At 38.0% G+C, this 13788-nt stretch overlaps 1 protein-coding gene across 6 annotated transcripts in view; it reads right to left on the reverse strand.

The window, feature by feature from the left end:
* Positions 1–13788, reverse strand: part of Zfx (zinc finger protein X-linked) — a 47731-nt gene that overhangs the window by 8453 nt on the left and 25490 nt on the right. For all 6 annotated transcript variants that reach the window (XM_076918564.1, XM_034485142.2, XM_076918566.1 and 3 more), the window contains one exon: positions 12951–13520. In XM_076918564.1, the coding sequence (XP_076774679.1) occupies positions 12951–13520 (570 nt within the window). The remainder of the gene's footprint in view (positions 1–12950; positions 13521–13788) is intronic.

Genomic DNA, 13788 nt, shown 5'->3' on the forward strand with positions numbered 1-13788 from the left:
AAACTAAACAAACAAAAATCTTGTAATACATATCTTATGTAAGTAACACATATATATAACTTTCACTTGTGACTTTAAGTCAAGGTCCTTGGTGGTAAATACTGCAATATATAAATTCAAACACACTCTGATATGCCAATCTATCCTCTTGAAAGACAAAACAAGAGGAGCCATAAGAAAAGGAGAAGAGGGAAACAAAGCAAAGAAGGTAGAAGATCGTAAAGTGTTAAACAGCAAACTACACTTTTAAAAGCTTTATAGAAGTCACCAAAGTAATCAGTGTTATGTATGATTTGGAAAATAAAACACAAGAAAAATGATGTCAAACACACTCTAGATCTGAAAAAAGACCAAAAATGGAACTGCCATTATTAGTAACCTTATATCACACATGATTTAGGAGCATCTCTGGCAACACAGAAAGCATGGAAAAGGTTAATAAAAACTCAGCTATCATAAAAAGTTAGACTTATCAATGTTAAGTCTACTAAAGACACACGACCTGGAATGTGGTGGCATAAGTCTTTAATTCCAGTACTTAGGAGACAGAGACAGGCAGATCTCTGTTGAGTTCGAGGCCAACATGATCCAGAGCGAGTTCCAGGACAGCCAAGGGGCTGTACAGAGAAACCCTGTCTCCAAAAACGAATGAACGAAGGAGGAAAGGGAGGGAGGGAGGGCGGGCGGGCGGGCGGGCGGGCAGGCGGGCAGGCAGGCAGGCAGGCAGGCAGGCAGGCAGGCAGGCAGGCAGGCAAAGAAAAGGGCAAAGAAAAGGACAAACCATAAAACTAGCCCTAGTGGTCCAGCTTACCCCCAAGTAAAGGGAAATAGGCCCAAGGCCTAGAAAAAGAGACCTTATGGGCCATCAACAAGCCTTTCCCTTTCTCTTTTTAGTTTTCTTCTTGGTGTTCTCCCACATATATTTGTTTTCTTTCTGGCTAGATATTTATGTTTTACTCAATTCATCAAATGGTGAATTGTAATTGTATATTATTATTAAGACCTTAGGTTAGGTATTGGGAAATACCAATACGACAGAGTAAGTCTGCACTCCAGTGGGAGAGCAGACAAGTAGTCAGATGGCTACTTTTAACTGGAGCGATAATACATGCAACTACGGTTTATTGACTAAGTACTACTTACAACAACCTTGTGAAGCAGAGTACAGTACTGCTGACATTTTACAACAGAGCAAATAGAAGTCTAGAAAGGTTGACTATTTGTAGTTACACAGAATTTAAATTTCAAAACACATGAGTCACTGTGTCTGTTAACTTTTGGTCTCTGGAGTTTGAGATGGATACTGGCAAAGCAATTACATTATATCAAAAACTAGTGAATGGTATAACTACCTAAAGATGATTTTTCCCACCAAAAATGAGATTTACATATGCACGACTCTTTAGGCAGTTAGTACTGCAAGCAAAGCTAGATGATGGTGGTTCTGATCACTTTTAACCATTTAAATTCTGGATTATCTTTTTGTTGTTTATAACCAATATTAATTAAAGCAAGATACAACTAATGGTTGTGATGTCAAAAGTCCTGTCATGTTCTCCATCAGGTTCAAAACCTGCATTTACCTAAGCAAAATTCTTATAAATATACAGACACACACAACAAAACAGCAAAAAAAAAAAAAAAAAATTCAAAAACGGCAAAAATATACTGACATGTGTCAACCTGATTTCTTACTTACCTAGATTTAATTAAGACCGAATTTTTTTTTAAATCTTTGAAAATGATCTCTTTAACAAAACAAAATAAAAAGGCCAGGCATGTTGGCACATGCCTTTACTCAGCACTCAGGAAGCAGAGGCAGAGGCAGAGGCCGGTAGATCTCTAAGTTTGGGGCCAGCCTGATCTACAAAGCTAGATCCAGGACAGCCAAGGCTATACAAAGAAAATCTATCTTTAAAAAAAGAAAATAAAAAATAGCCAGAGTAATACATGAAACACTGTCTCAAAAATGACTAAAACATATGTTTATGTGTATCTTATTTGTTGATAAATTAATTTGCTTTTCCTTGAGTCATTTAAAGTAACTGAAAAATGAAGGTGCCTTATGGAGAAAAGGCAAACACTTGTTAACTCACATTATAGAAGGATCTTTAATAAGAAGTTCACATAGAACATGAAAGAGGACCAACATCCAAAATGATAGTGCTGTGTTGTACACTAAGAGGTTCTATGTAGACAAAGAAAGGATATCTCACTCAGACTGAAAGAATGAGAAGGCACTAACTTCATTCAGGTAAAGGGCAGAGTACTATAGAGACAAGAATCGGTATGAAAGGACAGAAGGCAAAGTGTGTCACAAGGCATAGTGGGGAATACAGCCCAGTGCTAAACTGAAGTCAGGTCACAAAGGCCTCCTACACATGGCAGACTTGATCCTGGAAAGCTGGAAGTTTTTCAATCAAGTCAGACATCAAAATCTCTTGGGGAACTTGAGGGCAGGTTTGAGTCTCTAGCCAAGCAATTTTACATAATCCAAATATAAGGACATGGGGCCTAGAAAGTGAGCAAAGAGGAGATTGATTTAGAGGAGTCGTAAAGCCCTAACCCTGACCAGAGGCGAGAGAGCATCTGCTGTAAGTGATGTGAAATCTTTAAGCAATGAGATCAGTGGTCTATTACTATACCATCTTGCTGGCTTTGACAATGTGGATGGGCTGAATTCGATTAAGACACAAAGCAGGGAGAACACTTATGAGTCTGCTATAGTAGATGGACAAGCAACAAGGCCTTCAATAAAAACAAGAGATAGTAGGAAGAAGGAAGAGGACTAGGTTGGACACCTACTTGGGATGAGCAGGACTTGGGGATTTGGCTAGTACACTACTTTGAGAAGAATATGACAAAGGAACCAAGTTTGATTATTAGTGGGTGAGAATGTAACAGAAAAGATGAAAAGGAAGAATCTCTCTTTTATTCATTTAAGACAGGTTCTTACTCTGTAGCCCAGCCGGGTATGAAGTCTTAATATGGCCCAACCTGGTCTTGAGTCTGAGGCATCCCTCCTGCCTCACCCTCAAAAGTACTGGCATTAAAAGTCCTGTGCTAAGCTATCAAGATGGTTCAGCAGGTAAAGGTGCTTGCCACCAAGCCTGATTTTGATCCCTGGAAGCAAAGAATCAACTCCTGCAAGTTGTCCTCATATTGTGGTATATGATATATACATGTGCCCAGACATAAACACAGAGAAATTGAATTTCAAAAAAAAAAAAAAAAATCAATAAAAGCATGTGCCAACATACTCAGAAGTGAATGGTGTTAAAATAGTAAGAATTTAATTAAATATTCTTGCATGGTGGTGGTGGACACCTTAATCTCAGTACTTGGGAGGCAGAGGCAGGCGGGTCTCTTTAAATCTGAGGCCAGCCTGATCTACAGAATGAGTCAGAGGACAGTGAGGAACTATAGGAGAAACTCGTCTCAAAACAAAACAAACAACAACAACAAAGATGATTTTAAATATTCTTAAAATCTAGGTAACTGAACCAATAGTCATTTTCAATTTTCAAACAGTGGGTAGCCCCAGAAATCTCACCAATCTATGTATCATAGGTATCATCATTGGGGCACTGTTTTTTGGTTTTTTTTTTTGTTTTTTTTTTTTTTTTTTTTTTTTTTTTTGGTTTTTTCGAGATAGGGTTTCTCTGTGTAGTCCGGGCACTCACTCTGTAGACCAGGCTGGCCTCGAACTCAGAAATCCACCTGCCTCTGCCTCCCAAGTGCTGGGATTAAAGGCACGCGCCACCACTGGCCGGCGGGGCACTTATTTTTAAAAAGCTCAAGATTGATAAAGTTGACCTAAACTTTGAGCAAAGTTTCACAAACTGATACTAAGCAAGGCACTCAGAAAGCTGAAACTACATAATGCAAAACTGTCTCAACAATCAAAATTAAAATAATAAAAAATGGGCTGGAGAAACGGCCCAGTAGTTAAGAGCAATTACATCTCTTCCACAGGACACAAGTTTGATTCCTAGCACCCACATCAGGTAGCTCACAACTGCCTGTAACTCTAGCTCCAGGGGATCCAACACCCTCTTCTATCCTCCTAGCACATAAGTAACACACACCCAGACACACAGGCTTAGAAAAGTTAAGAAAATCATTAAAACAAAAATAACCAAGCAACAACAAAAACTCTACCTGATTTTAACTGGTACTAAAAAGATGTCTTTTGGTTCCAAAGAGCAAGGCCAGTTTTGACATGTTAGCTTGTCTCTCAGGACCCTTATAAAACCTTCAATGACTGGAAAACCTAACCATTTTAGAGCAAGCAAAGTGTCATACACTCACCTATAATTCAGAGTTAAAAAAAAACTATTTGCTTTCATAAATAGATGGGAAGATCCATTTCAAGTAAATACACCGACTTCCCTGATAACAGCTATTTCTATTATTATACAAAAGTAGAATTTACCTTCAGATTTTCACCTTGAGAACTTGCCCTACCTACTCAAACTGCGAAATTATTCTGAATATAAAATATTACAGAACAAATTTTTTTAAAGAACACTTTGATGGTCCTGTTAAGTATTCAGCATTTCACTGTAATTTTAAAGCTACTATTAAAAATGAAATTTCTAAAAACAGACAAAAAAAGCTTCGATGAAGTTGAATCATCCCATGTATGATTTCTGCCTAAGTGTCTTCTTTAGCAGTCATGAGAACTAGTACATTAAAATAAGGTTTCTCCAAAATAGAAGTGCATATTTTTTTAAACTAAAATTACTTCTAATAATACCATTTGCATTGCATCTTGCTATTTCTTTCATGTTTCTATGGAAGTTCTCTGCTTCCTTTTCCAGATAAAGAAACCAAGACTCTGAGACAGTGTATAACTTGGTCAGAAGTCAGTTAGCTAGTAAGAGACTTGAAAGTGCAAGAACATGCCTGTCTTTAGAACTCAGGCCTTGCTGGGCAGTGGTGGCGCACACCTTTAGTCCCAGCACTTGGGAAGCAGAGGCAGGTGGATTCCTGAGTTTGAGGCCAGACTGGTCACAGTGAGTTCCAGGACAGCCAGGGCTACACAGAGAAACCCGGTCTCAAAAAACAAAAACAAAAAAAGAACTCAGGCCTTATGGTCACCTCTTAGGAGTTATAAAAAAATGTTTAGTGTCTGAAACTCAATATTAAAAAAACAAATATCAACAATCCCAAGCCACCCAGGGATTATCTCACTTTATTTTTTGTATTTTTTTTCTATTCTAAAAATTGAAACTAGCAAATCATCTTCTCATCTTGCCCAGCATTTGACCTAAAAACTGAAATGAAATTTTGGGGAACAATCTCATTACTAATAATAGAACTATAGCAAATATAAGCATGCTTTATAGAGGTCCAAGGAAGCCTCAATAAACCCATCTGAAGATTAAAAACTAGGAAATGATTGCTTACAGTGACAGTAGATACTATGGCATCAAAAATTACAGTACACTAAAGTCCATAATCCATTAATTTATTGTAGATGTCTAATTTAGAATTGCCTACACAAGAATATTCTCCCTCCCTCTCAGAGACAGAAAGAAAGAAAATGAATGCGTGTCTATTTCTTTATAGAGATACAACTAGAACCAACTCTACCCATGAATTTCATCTATAGATACAATTTTGGATGGAGGAGCAAAAAGAAAAATAATCTCTGAACAAGCTTTAAAGATGAAGTTTTAAGGTGATTATAATAACAATGTTCTGTATACTCAAAAATCACTAAAAAATAGATTTTAAGTTTTATCAAGACAAAGAAAATAAATATGTAGAGCAATGCAACTTTAATTGTTCAATGTAACCATCCCATACAGTTCCTCTACTCACTTACTACAAAACCTTTGCCATTCTTAAAGGTCTAAAGTCAATATATTTATGTTGAAATACAGCTTTATGAGCTATCTTTGCTAGCAGGTAGAAACCAAGAAAAAAAATCACTAACAATTTCCAACACAATGGTTTAATATATTTTTTTCAAATATAAAATAAAAATATTTATTTTCTAAGTAAGGATTAATATTATCTCTCTTTACTTTGAAGAGATGATGATGAGGGGGAAAAAGTTCAAAACTGCCTGTACAATAGACGACACAAAAGACACAACCAAAGCTAATACCTCTAAATCTAATTTTAAAACAACGTAACTACCTCATTATAGCAACAGGACAGGAACATGAGCCTACATACCTGTTTAAATTAAATGTACCTTTGCGTTCTTTGAACATGTTATCATTTAACAAGAATAGAGTGAATATAATATTGAATATATTTAATATATATAAAATGTTAAAATATACTAAAATAAGTTTATTTCTGCCCATATTTACTTTTTCAGGGCCATTAATACTGATTTCAATCAGAACCCTAGGACCTAAAAGACAGTTAAATATAAAGGGTTTTTTAAAAAGTCTGAATTCTGCAATACTACACTTGGTAAACTGGTCTCAATTACTACTAAACTTATCTATTTTAAAATTTGTCTTCTCAAGGTATTCTTCTAAAAGAGCAATAAAGGCCAAGCCTTACTCCTTAGTAAACTCTTAGAAGGCCAGAAGGGTAAAAGCCAGAAGGGCAGAAAGCAGAAAGAAACCAGAGCGCTCTCCTTCATAATCTGGGAGAAAGCCATTTCCTCTAATCTTAGTGCTGTGTTGTCTAGTCTTATTAGAGAAAATCTGGCATTGGCATTTTAAAATGGTGTTTTGGGCCAAGATGGCTTAATGGGCAAAGGCCATCATCAAGGCTAACAATCCATGTTCTATGCTTGGAACCTGCACAATAGTAATTGTTACAGGATATTTGAACCTATTTCTTGTTTGGATGTGGCTTAGCCGTTAGCACACACTTCTAATCCCTCTGTCTGGAATACAGACATACCCTTAGTACATACCTGTAATCACAAACAATGAAGGTGAAGTTAGTTTATAGAAGGAAGCACCCATGTTTGAAAATGATGTCTAATTGAGTGACAGAAAAAAGTGACGAATCAGAAAAAGATTTGACAGAATAGGATATGCCCAACACTTCAAGAGAAGAGAAGAAAGGGAAACTACTTAAAGGAGAGACAGACAGTATAGGACGGAGAGAATCTAGTACAGGATACAGTAAAGTTCATGGAGAATATACCATAGAGTTGAGAAGGAGTTGAAGGCAGTTTTACCAGGAGAGTTTTACAGAGACGGACTGAAGAAAAGAACAAGCTAGACACAGGTAAAAACAGAACAAGCCAGAGAATGAGAAGGAGCCAGAAGATTAGAACATTCTGCTCAAGTTAGTATAAGGCCAAGTAGAGCCATTGAGGACAAGAGAGAGAAGCCAGATTGAATCAGTCAGCTTGAAGAGGAGTTTTGAGCCAGAACAGCTGAGTTGACCAGCCAGTCAGAGATCAGAAAGAACTAGAAAGGGTGAGTTTATTCAGCAGTAAGTCTCAGATGCTAAAAACATTCTAGGCCTAGATTGAATTGTATGGAGGCTAGAAGCTTTCATGACTAGACCTAGATTAGCCAACAGGGGCAGTAAGCCTCCCAGATGACAAATACACCAAACAAATAAAAGATACTTTTACAGGAAAGAACAGACTTCTACAAGATGTCCTCTGATCTCTACACAGACACCATGGCACAAGCACATGTTTACATGTGCACATGCACACAAATAAAATGTATTTTTAAAACTAAAATAAAGGGGCTGGAGAGATGGCTCAGCAGTTGAGTACTTCTTGCTCTCAAAAGAGAATCCATGTTCAGCTCCCAGAGTACTAACAGCCACCCATAGCTCCAGTTCCAGGAGACTGATGTCCTCTTCTGACCAGAGTGGGTACCAAGCACACACATGGTGTACATATATGTACATGCAGGGAAATACTCATAAAATAGAAATAAATCTAAAACTTTTAAAAATAAAATAAAAACATTTTTGTACTAGAATATCTTACTAATGAACTGAAGTCTTCACTCTTCAGCTGGCTGCTCAACTCACTTCCATCTATCGTAGACATTTATCGAAGCTTCTTAAACTAGCCCATGTCCATCAACCCTTCACCACTATTCTTTGGCTTTCCACCCAACCTTGTGTTTATTTTTATTCTGTATTGGTAGAGGTGATTGTTTATATATTCTTGGCCCAAGGAGTGGCCCTGTTGGAGTAGGTGTGGCCTTGCTGGAGTACATGTGTCACTGTGGGTGTGGGCTTTAAGACCCTCATCCTAGCTGCCTGGAAGTGAGTATTCTGCCAGCAGCCTTCAGATGAAGATGTAGAACTCTCAGCTCCTCCTGCACCATGCCTGCCTGGATGCTGTCATGTTTCTGTCTTGATGATAATAGACTGAATCTCTGAACCTGTAAGCCAGCCCCAATTAAATGTTGTCCTTATAAGACTTGCCTTGGTCATAGTGTCTGCTCACAGCAGTAAAACCCTAAGACTGTAGAAGATGCTCCACAGGGAAAACAGCTGTGACATTCAAACATTCCTCTAATCTTCTGTCTTTAGAGAAGATTCTCATTCCTATTAATATTTTATCTCTCTACCTAGGACACAACTACTGTGACCCTAAACACCAGCCCCTTCCTCTTCTCTGCATCTTATTCCACCTATTAGCCTTCCTTTCTCTATTGTCAAACTGGCCCTGTCCATTGGTTTGTCCCTGTACCCATAAGCATGTCTGAGATACATTCGCCATTTCTCTAACCAACAAAAGCCATACTATTGCCTTCTGTCCCTTGACTAACCATAATGGCTTATACAAAGTGTTTTCCCCTAATTTCACTTTCACTGACTTCTCAATGCATTATAGTTCAATTCTTCCATCTCCTACCCACTCATTCGTGTGACTGAATCTAAATACCAAAAACATCCTTATTGCCTACCAAGAGTCTTCCCAAAGTGGTGGACATGGTTAAGGTATTCTCTGTATCCTAGATATTGTTGAAAAGACTCAGTTTATTACCTTGTCTTCTGTAAACCTTCAACTTTCATTTTACCCCTCCTCCTCCTCCTCTTGTCTTTCTAATGAGACCTTGTCTCACCTTGCAGCCTAAGCTAACTTCAAATGCCTACATCATTTTATACACAAAAGATCTATTCTGCCACTATGTTTTCAAGTTAGCACACAAACTAACAGGTTTCCTTATGGCATTCTCATACACATGTATAATACTGTTATTCACCCCACTCCCTCATGACCCACTATTGCTAGTTGCCTTCCTCTCTCCAAGTAGTCCCCACTTCTGCTTTCATGTCATATGTACTCCATTTTTCTTTCCCTTCCCCTTTCCTAAAGAATTCTTTCTTGGGACTGGAAAGATGGGTTATCGGTTAAAAGCACTGGTTGCTCTTACAGAGGAATCAAGTTTAATTCTCAGCACCCACATAGAGGCTCACAATCATCTGAGCCAATATACCTCTTTTTATGGGAATGTGTTACACATACATACATGCAGGCAAAACATTCATATACATAAAATAAATCTTTTTTTTAAAAAGGGTGTTCTTCCTCCCTATCAGCGTGGTGGCTCACACCTTTGATCCAGGCACTCAGGACGCAGAGGCAGGATCTCTGAGTTTAAGTGTATCCTGAATAGTTTCAGCTTCAGAACAGCCAGGGCTACATAGAGAGACCCTATCACACACACAAAAAAAGTTCTTCCTCCCTTCTCGTGGTCCCTTTCTACTTCTTTCTTTATTCATTTTATTTATAAGTGCTCTGCTTCCATGTACACCTGCCTGCCAGAAGAGGGCATCAGACTCCTTTTACAGATGGTTGTGACCCACCATGTGGTTGCTGGGAATTGAACTCAGGACATCTGGAAGAGCAGCCTAGTGCTCTTAACCCCTGAGCCATCTTTCTAGCCCCTTCCCTTTCTACTTTTATGACCCACAACCTACTTCATTCACAAATTTCAATCTCTAATGTCAGCATGAGAGAAAACATGTAGTTATTTGTCTGAGTCTGACCTAGTTCTCTTAACAAAATAATCTCTAGCATCATACATTTCCCTGCAATTATTTTATTTTTTCTCTCAGCTGAATATCTACCACTTTTCTTTATCCAATCATCTTCTGGTGGACATCTAGCTGGTTTTATTTCTTAGCTATTGTGGTGCAGCAGTAAACTTTACCATGTAGGATTCTGTAGTATACTGACTCAAGAGTCCTTCCTTAAGGTAAATACCCAGGAATGAATGAATGAATATACATATATAAACATTACACACACACACACAATTGAATCAATAGTAACTACATCATATAACATACTTAACAATCTTTTTCTGCAAGCATTCTCTAGAAAACACCAAACACTTCTCTGAGATACTTCCTATCTTTCTGTTACCTAACCCATTTCTCCACTCTCCAAAATGTCTCCAAAATTTGTATTTTCAACTGCCAAGAAAACAAGTATGAGACTGTCTCCAACAAGGAAGCACGTCCTTTTTTTTTTTTTTTTTTTTTTTTTTAGCAAATCCTAATTCATTCTTACCCCCCAAACCTACTGCCTTTCTTGAATGATTCTCATGAGCCAATCTTACAAGCTAGAAATCTTAGGGTCAAACACCAGTTATCTTTCTCCATCCAAGTCCTACTTAGCTAATCTGAGACTAAATCTCATCTGTTTTACTTTCTAATCTCGAGTTCAGCTCTCCTCAATCTTCTTTGAGATATTTATTGTTGTCTTGGTTTGGAGACAGGTCTTCCTAAGTGCTGGGATTACAGAACTACACTACTACACCCCAATTTGAGGTACTCTTTCTTACACATGAACCACTTCAACTGTCTATCCTACTGCTACAAAGATTATTTTACAAAATAAACTTAAAACTGAAATAAGCTACATCACATATCCCCTTGCAGACCAGCAAAAACTTACAAAGAAAAATACTGCCTTGTGTTGGTTAGAATATTAAAAAAAAATAGATAATCTCATAACACAGGAAGACTTATATTAAACAAAACATTGAGGTAATATAACCAAACTTGTAAATATGCATAATCTTTTCTAAATTTTTATTATTGTATGTATGTCTCTGTATTTATGTGTAGGGAGCACATGTGTGGAAGAGAGGAAAATTTTGGGAACTCAGTTCTCTCCTTCCGCTGTGGGTTCCAGGGACTGAAATCAGGGCACCATCAGGCTTGTGCAGCAAGACATGAACACTTTTGCCTGCTATGCCATCTCACTGGTCCTAAATGTGTATACCTTAGAACCCATAATTCTATTTCTGGAAATTCATTATAAGGAATGAAGTACAGAGATGTCACCACATCTTATGTTTCTAGGAAAGGCCAAGACAGAAACCACACATGAACAAACACAGGCACACAAAGAAACATAGCTACCTTTTTATAATACATGTGATATGCATGAGTACATGTATGTGAGTGTGTGTCTGCATGCGCATGTGTGTGTGCTCATTTATTCCCACTAGTCTACCTAGCCAGCTTGTCCCCAAAGAACCTGCTTCTTTGCCTCCTGTCTAAGGATCACTGTTGGCCACCATGCTTGCCTGGATTTTACATGGTTTCTAAGGCTTCAAACTCCATTCCCCACACTTACATGGCAAACACTAATCCAATGAGCCATCCCTTCAACCCCCCCCAACCCTTTGTCTTCCACTCACCCATACCTTTTTCCTGCATCTTGTAAAACTAAAAATATCCTTCACAAAGGTGAGCTACTCTAGTCTCCACAGGAATTCAGTCACAACTCTGAATCACTCTGTAACCTCCCTCCTACAGTAGACTGTAAGTCTTTCCCTCTAGTAATTATGGTTTTCTCTACTTTATGTATTTAGGACTTATAACTGGAGCACCTACAGCAGTGTGCACAAAGTCCTGCAAATACATGCAGAATGAATGGTTCCTTTTTACAAAGACCATTTATTTCAAAAGTTCTATCATAACTCGTTGAGATGTTATTTTATTTTGACCTCTTTCCTCAGCCTATTGAGTGCTGAGATTACAAGTACGCATGTACCACCACACCAAAGTGAAAATATCTCAATAACTTTAAAAAAGATGGTTTCCTATAAAATGCTGGTGGACTCCATCATATGGCATACTAATTTCATGCATGAAACAACTAGGCAAGTTTATAAATAATTTACCAGTCCTTATTTATGGTAGTTTAGTACCTTAAGGAGTAAGAATTTATATTGGGTTAGAACTATAGTCTACCTAACCTAGAACTTGATTATCTGAAAGTAGTACCAAGAAATGTTATAAGACAGCTATTCTCCCAGATGCCAACTTAAAACATTTGGAGGTATGTCACCAAAACACCTTAGTTTGCCTCAGTGCTCTAATAAATTCATCATGCTTGAAATAATCACGTTACAGTACTGTTCTTTCCCATTCTGTTCCATAAGCAGTACTTTTCACACAAAGTACAGTAAGTATTAATGTACATACAAGAACGTAAGTTCATACTTCAGGCATTCTCTGAGCATTAGTTTGTTTCCTGTACCTATAAGCATACAAGAATATAAGTAGTTTGGTCATGTGCCTTTCCAAGTTGTTTGAGGACACTAAGGAAGGCTGGTAACAGCCTAATAATCAGACCCTTTATGATTTCAAAGTTACAGTCTGTCTTTCTGTAACTGAAGAAACCCTCTATTATACCTTTATATATAAACAAGTCAACTATTTCACTCTTCACAATTTTCAGTTACCTTACAGACTCTAAACTAAAACTCACCTTTACAGAGATGTATGTTGTTTTGTTTTGTTTGAGACAGACCTGAGCTGTCCTAGAACTCACTATATTGACCAGGCTGGCTTCAAACTCAGAGATCTGCCTGCCTCTGTTTCCCAAGTGATGGATTAAAGGTGTGCATCACCACATCTGGACAAGGTATTTTTATACATTTCATTTTAAAGGACACTCAATTAAAAAAGTTTCACCCCTGGTGTAAGTAAAGAAGCACCTGTGAGAAACACTATACCCCCAAACTTACAAGAGATCATAAGGTAGTCCTCACAGTTGTTTTTTTCTTCATCCTGCTGGTTCACAGGGATCCCGTTGGCATCTATGACTGCTTCGGAGGCACAGTCTGCTACCAACACTTCTTCCGAGACAACATCAGCGGTCAGAGGATCTGTGACAATTTCTGCTTCTACGACACTATCATGAACCACATGTTCAACGTGACCAACGTCAGACACATGTATAGATTCACTTGTCAAGACATGTTCAGGCATAGATATTGAGGCTGAAGTAATATCAGAAGCTAAAACATCATCTGGAACTGTGCAATGTGTTAAAGAAACTTCTTCAGTTACATCTGAATCCAGCACTTGTTCAGGGATGATGACTGTTTCAGATACATCTGCTTCGTCCATGATATCTGTACACTGGACATCTTCTATAACAACATCCTCAATAACATCTTGGATTACAACTGAGTCTGGGTCATCAGGAACATAGTTATGTACGGTTATGTCTGAATCCACAACATCTGACACATAAACCGTTTCTTGTACTTCCACAACAATTTGATTACCATCCATGTGTGTAGCACCAGCTCCTAAAAAATAAATGAACTCATAAATAAGTGTGGTAGTTGGAATAAGAATGGCTCCTATAAGCTCATATATTTGAATGTTTAGTCACCAGGAAGTGTTTGAACAGATTATAAAGATTAGGAGGTGGAGATTTGTTGGAGGGTGTGTGTCATTAGGTTTCAAAAGCCCATGCCAAGTGCCAGGCCTAGTGTGCATTTCTGTGTGTACGTGTGTGTGTCTGTCTATCCCTCCTAACGCTCTGCCTGTGGATCAAAATGTAAAGTCTTTGCC

The sequence above is a fragment of the Arvicanthis niloticus genome, chromosome X (assembly GCF_011762505.2).
Source record: "Arvicanthis niloticus isolate mArvNil1 chromosome X, mArvNil1.pat.X, whole genome shotgun sequence".
Lineage (NCBI taxonomy): Eukaryota > Metazoa > Chordata > Mammalia > Rodentia > Muridae > Arvicanthis > Arvicanthis niloticus.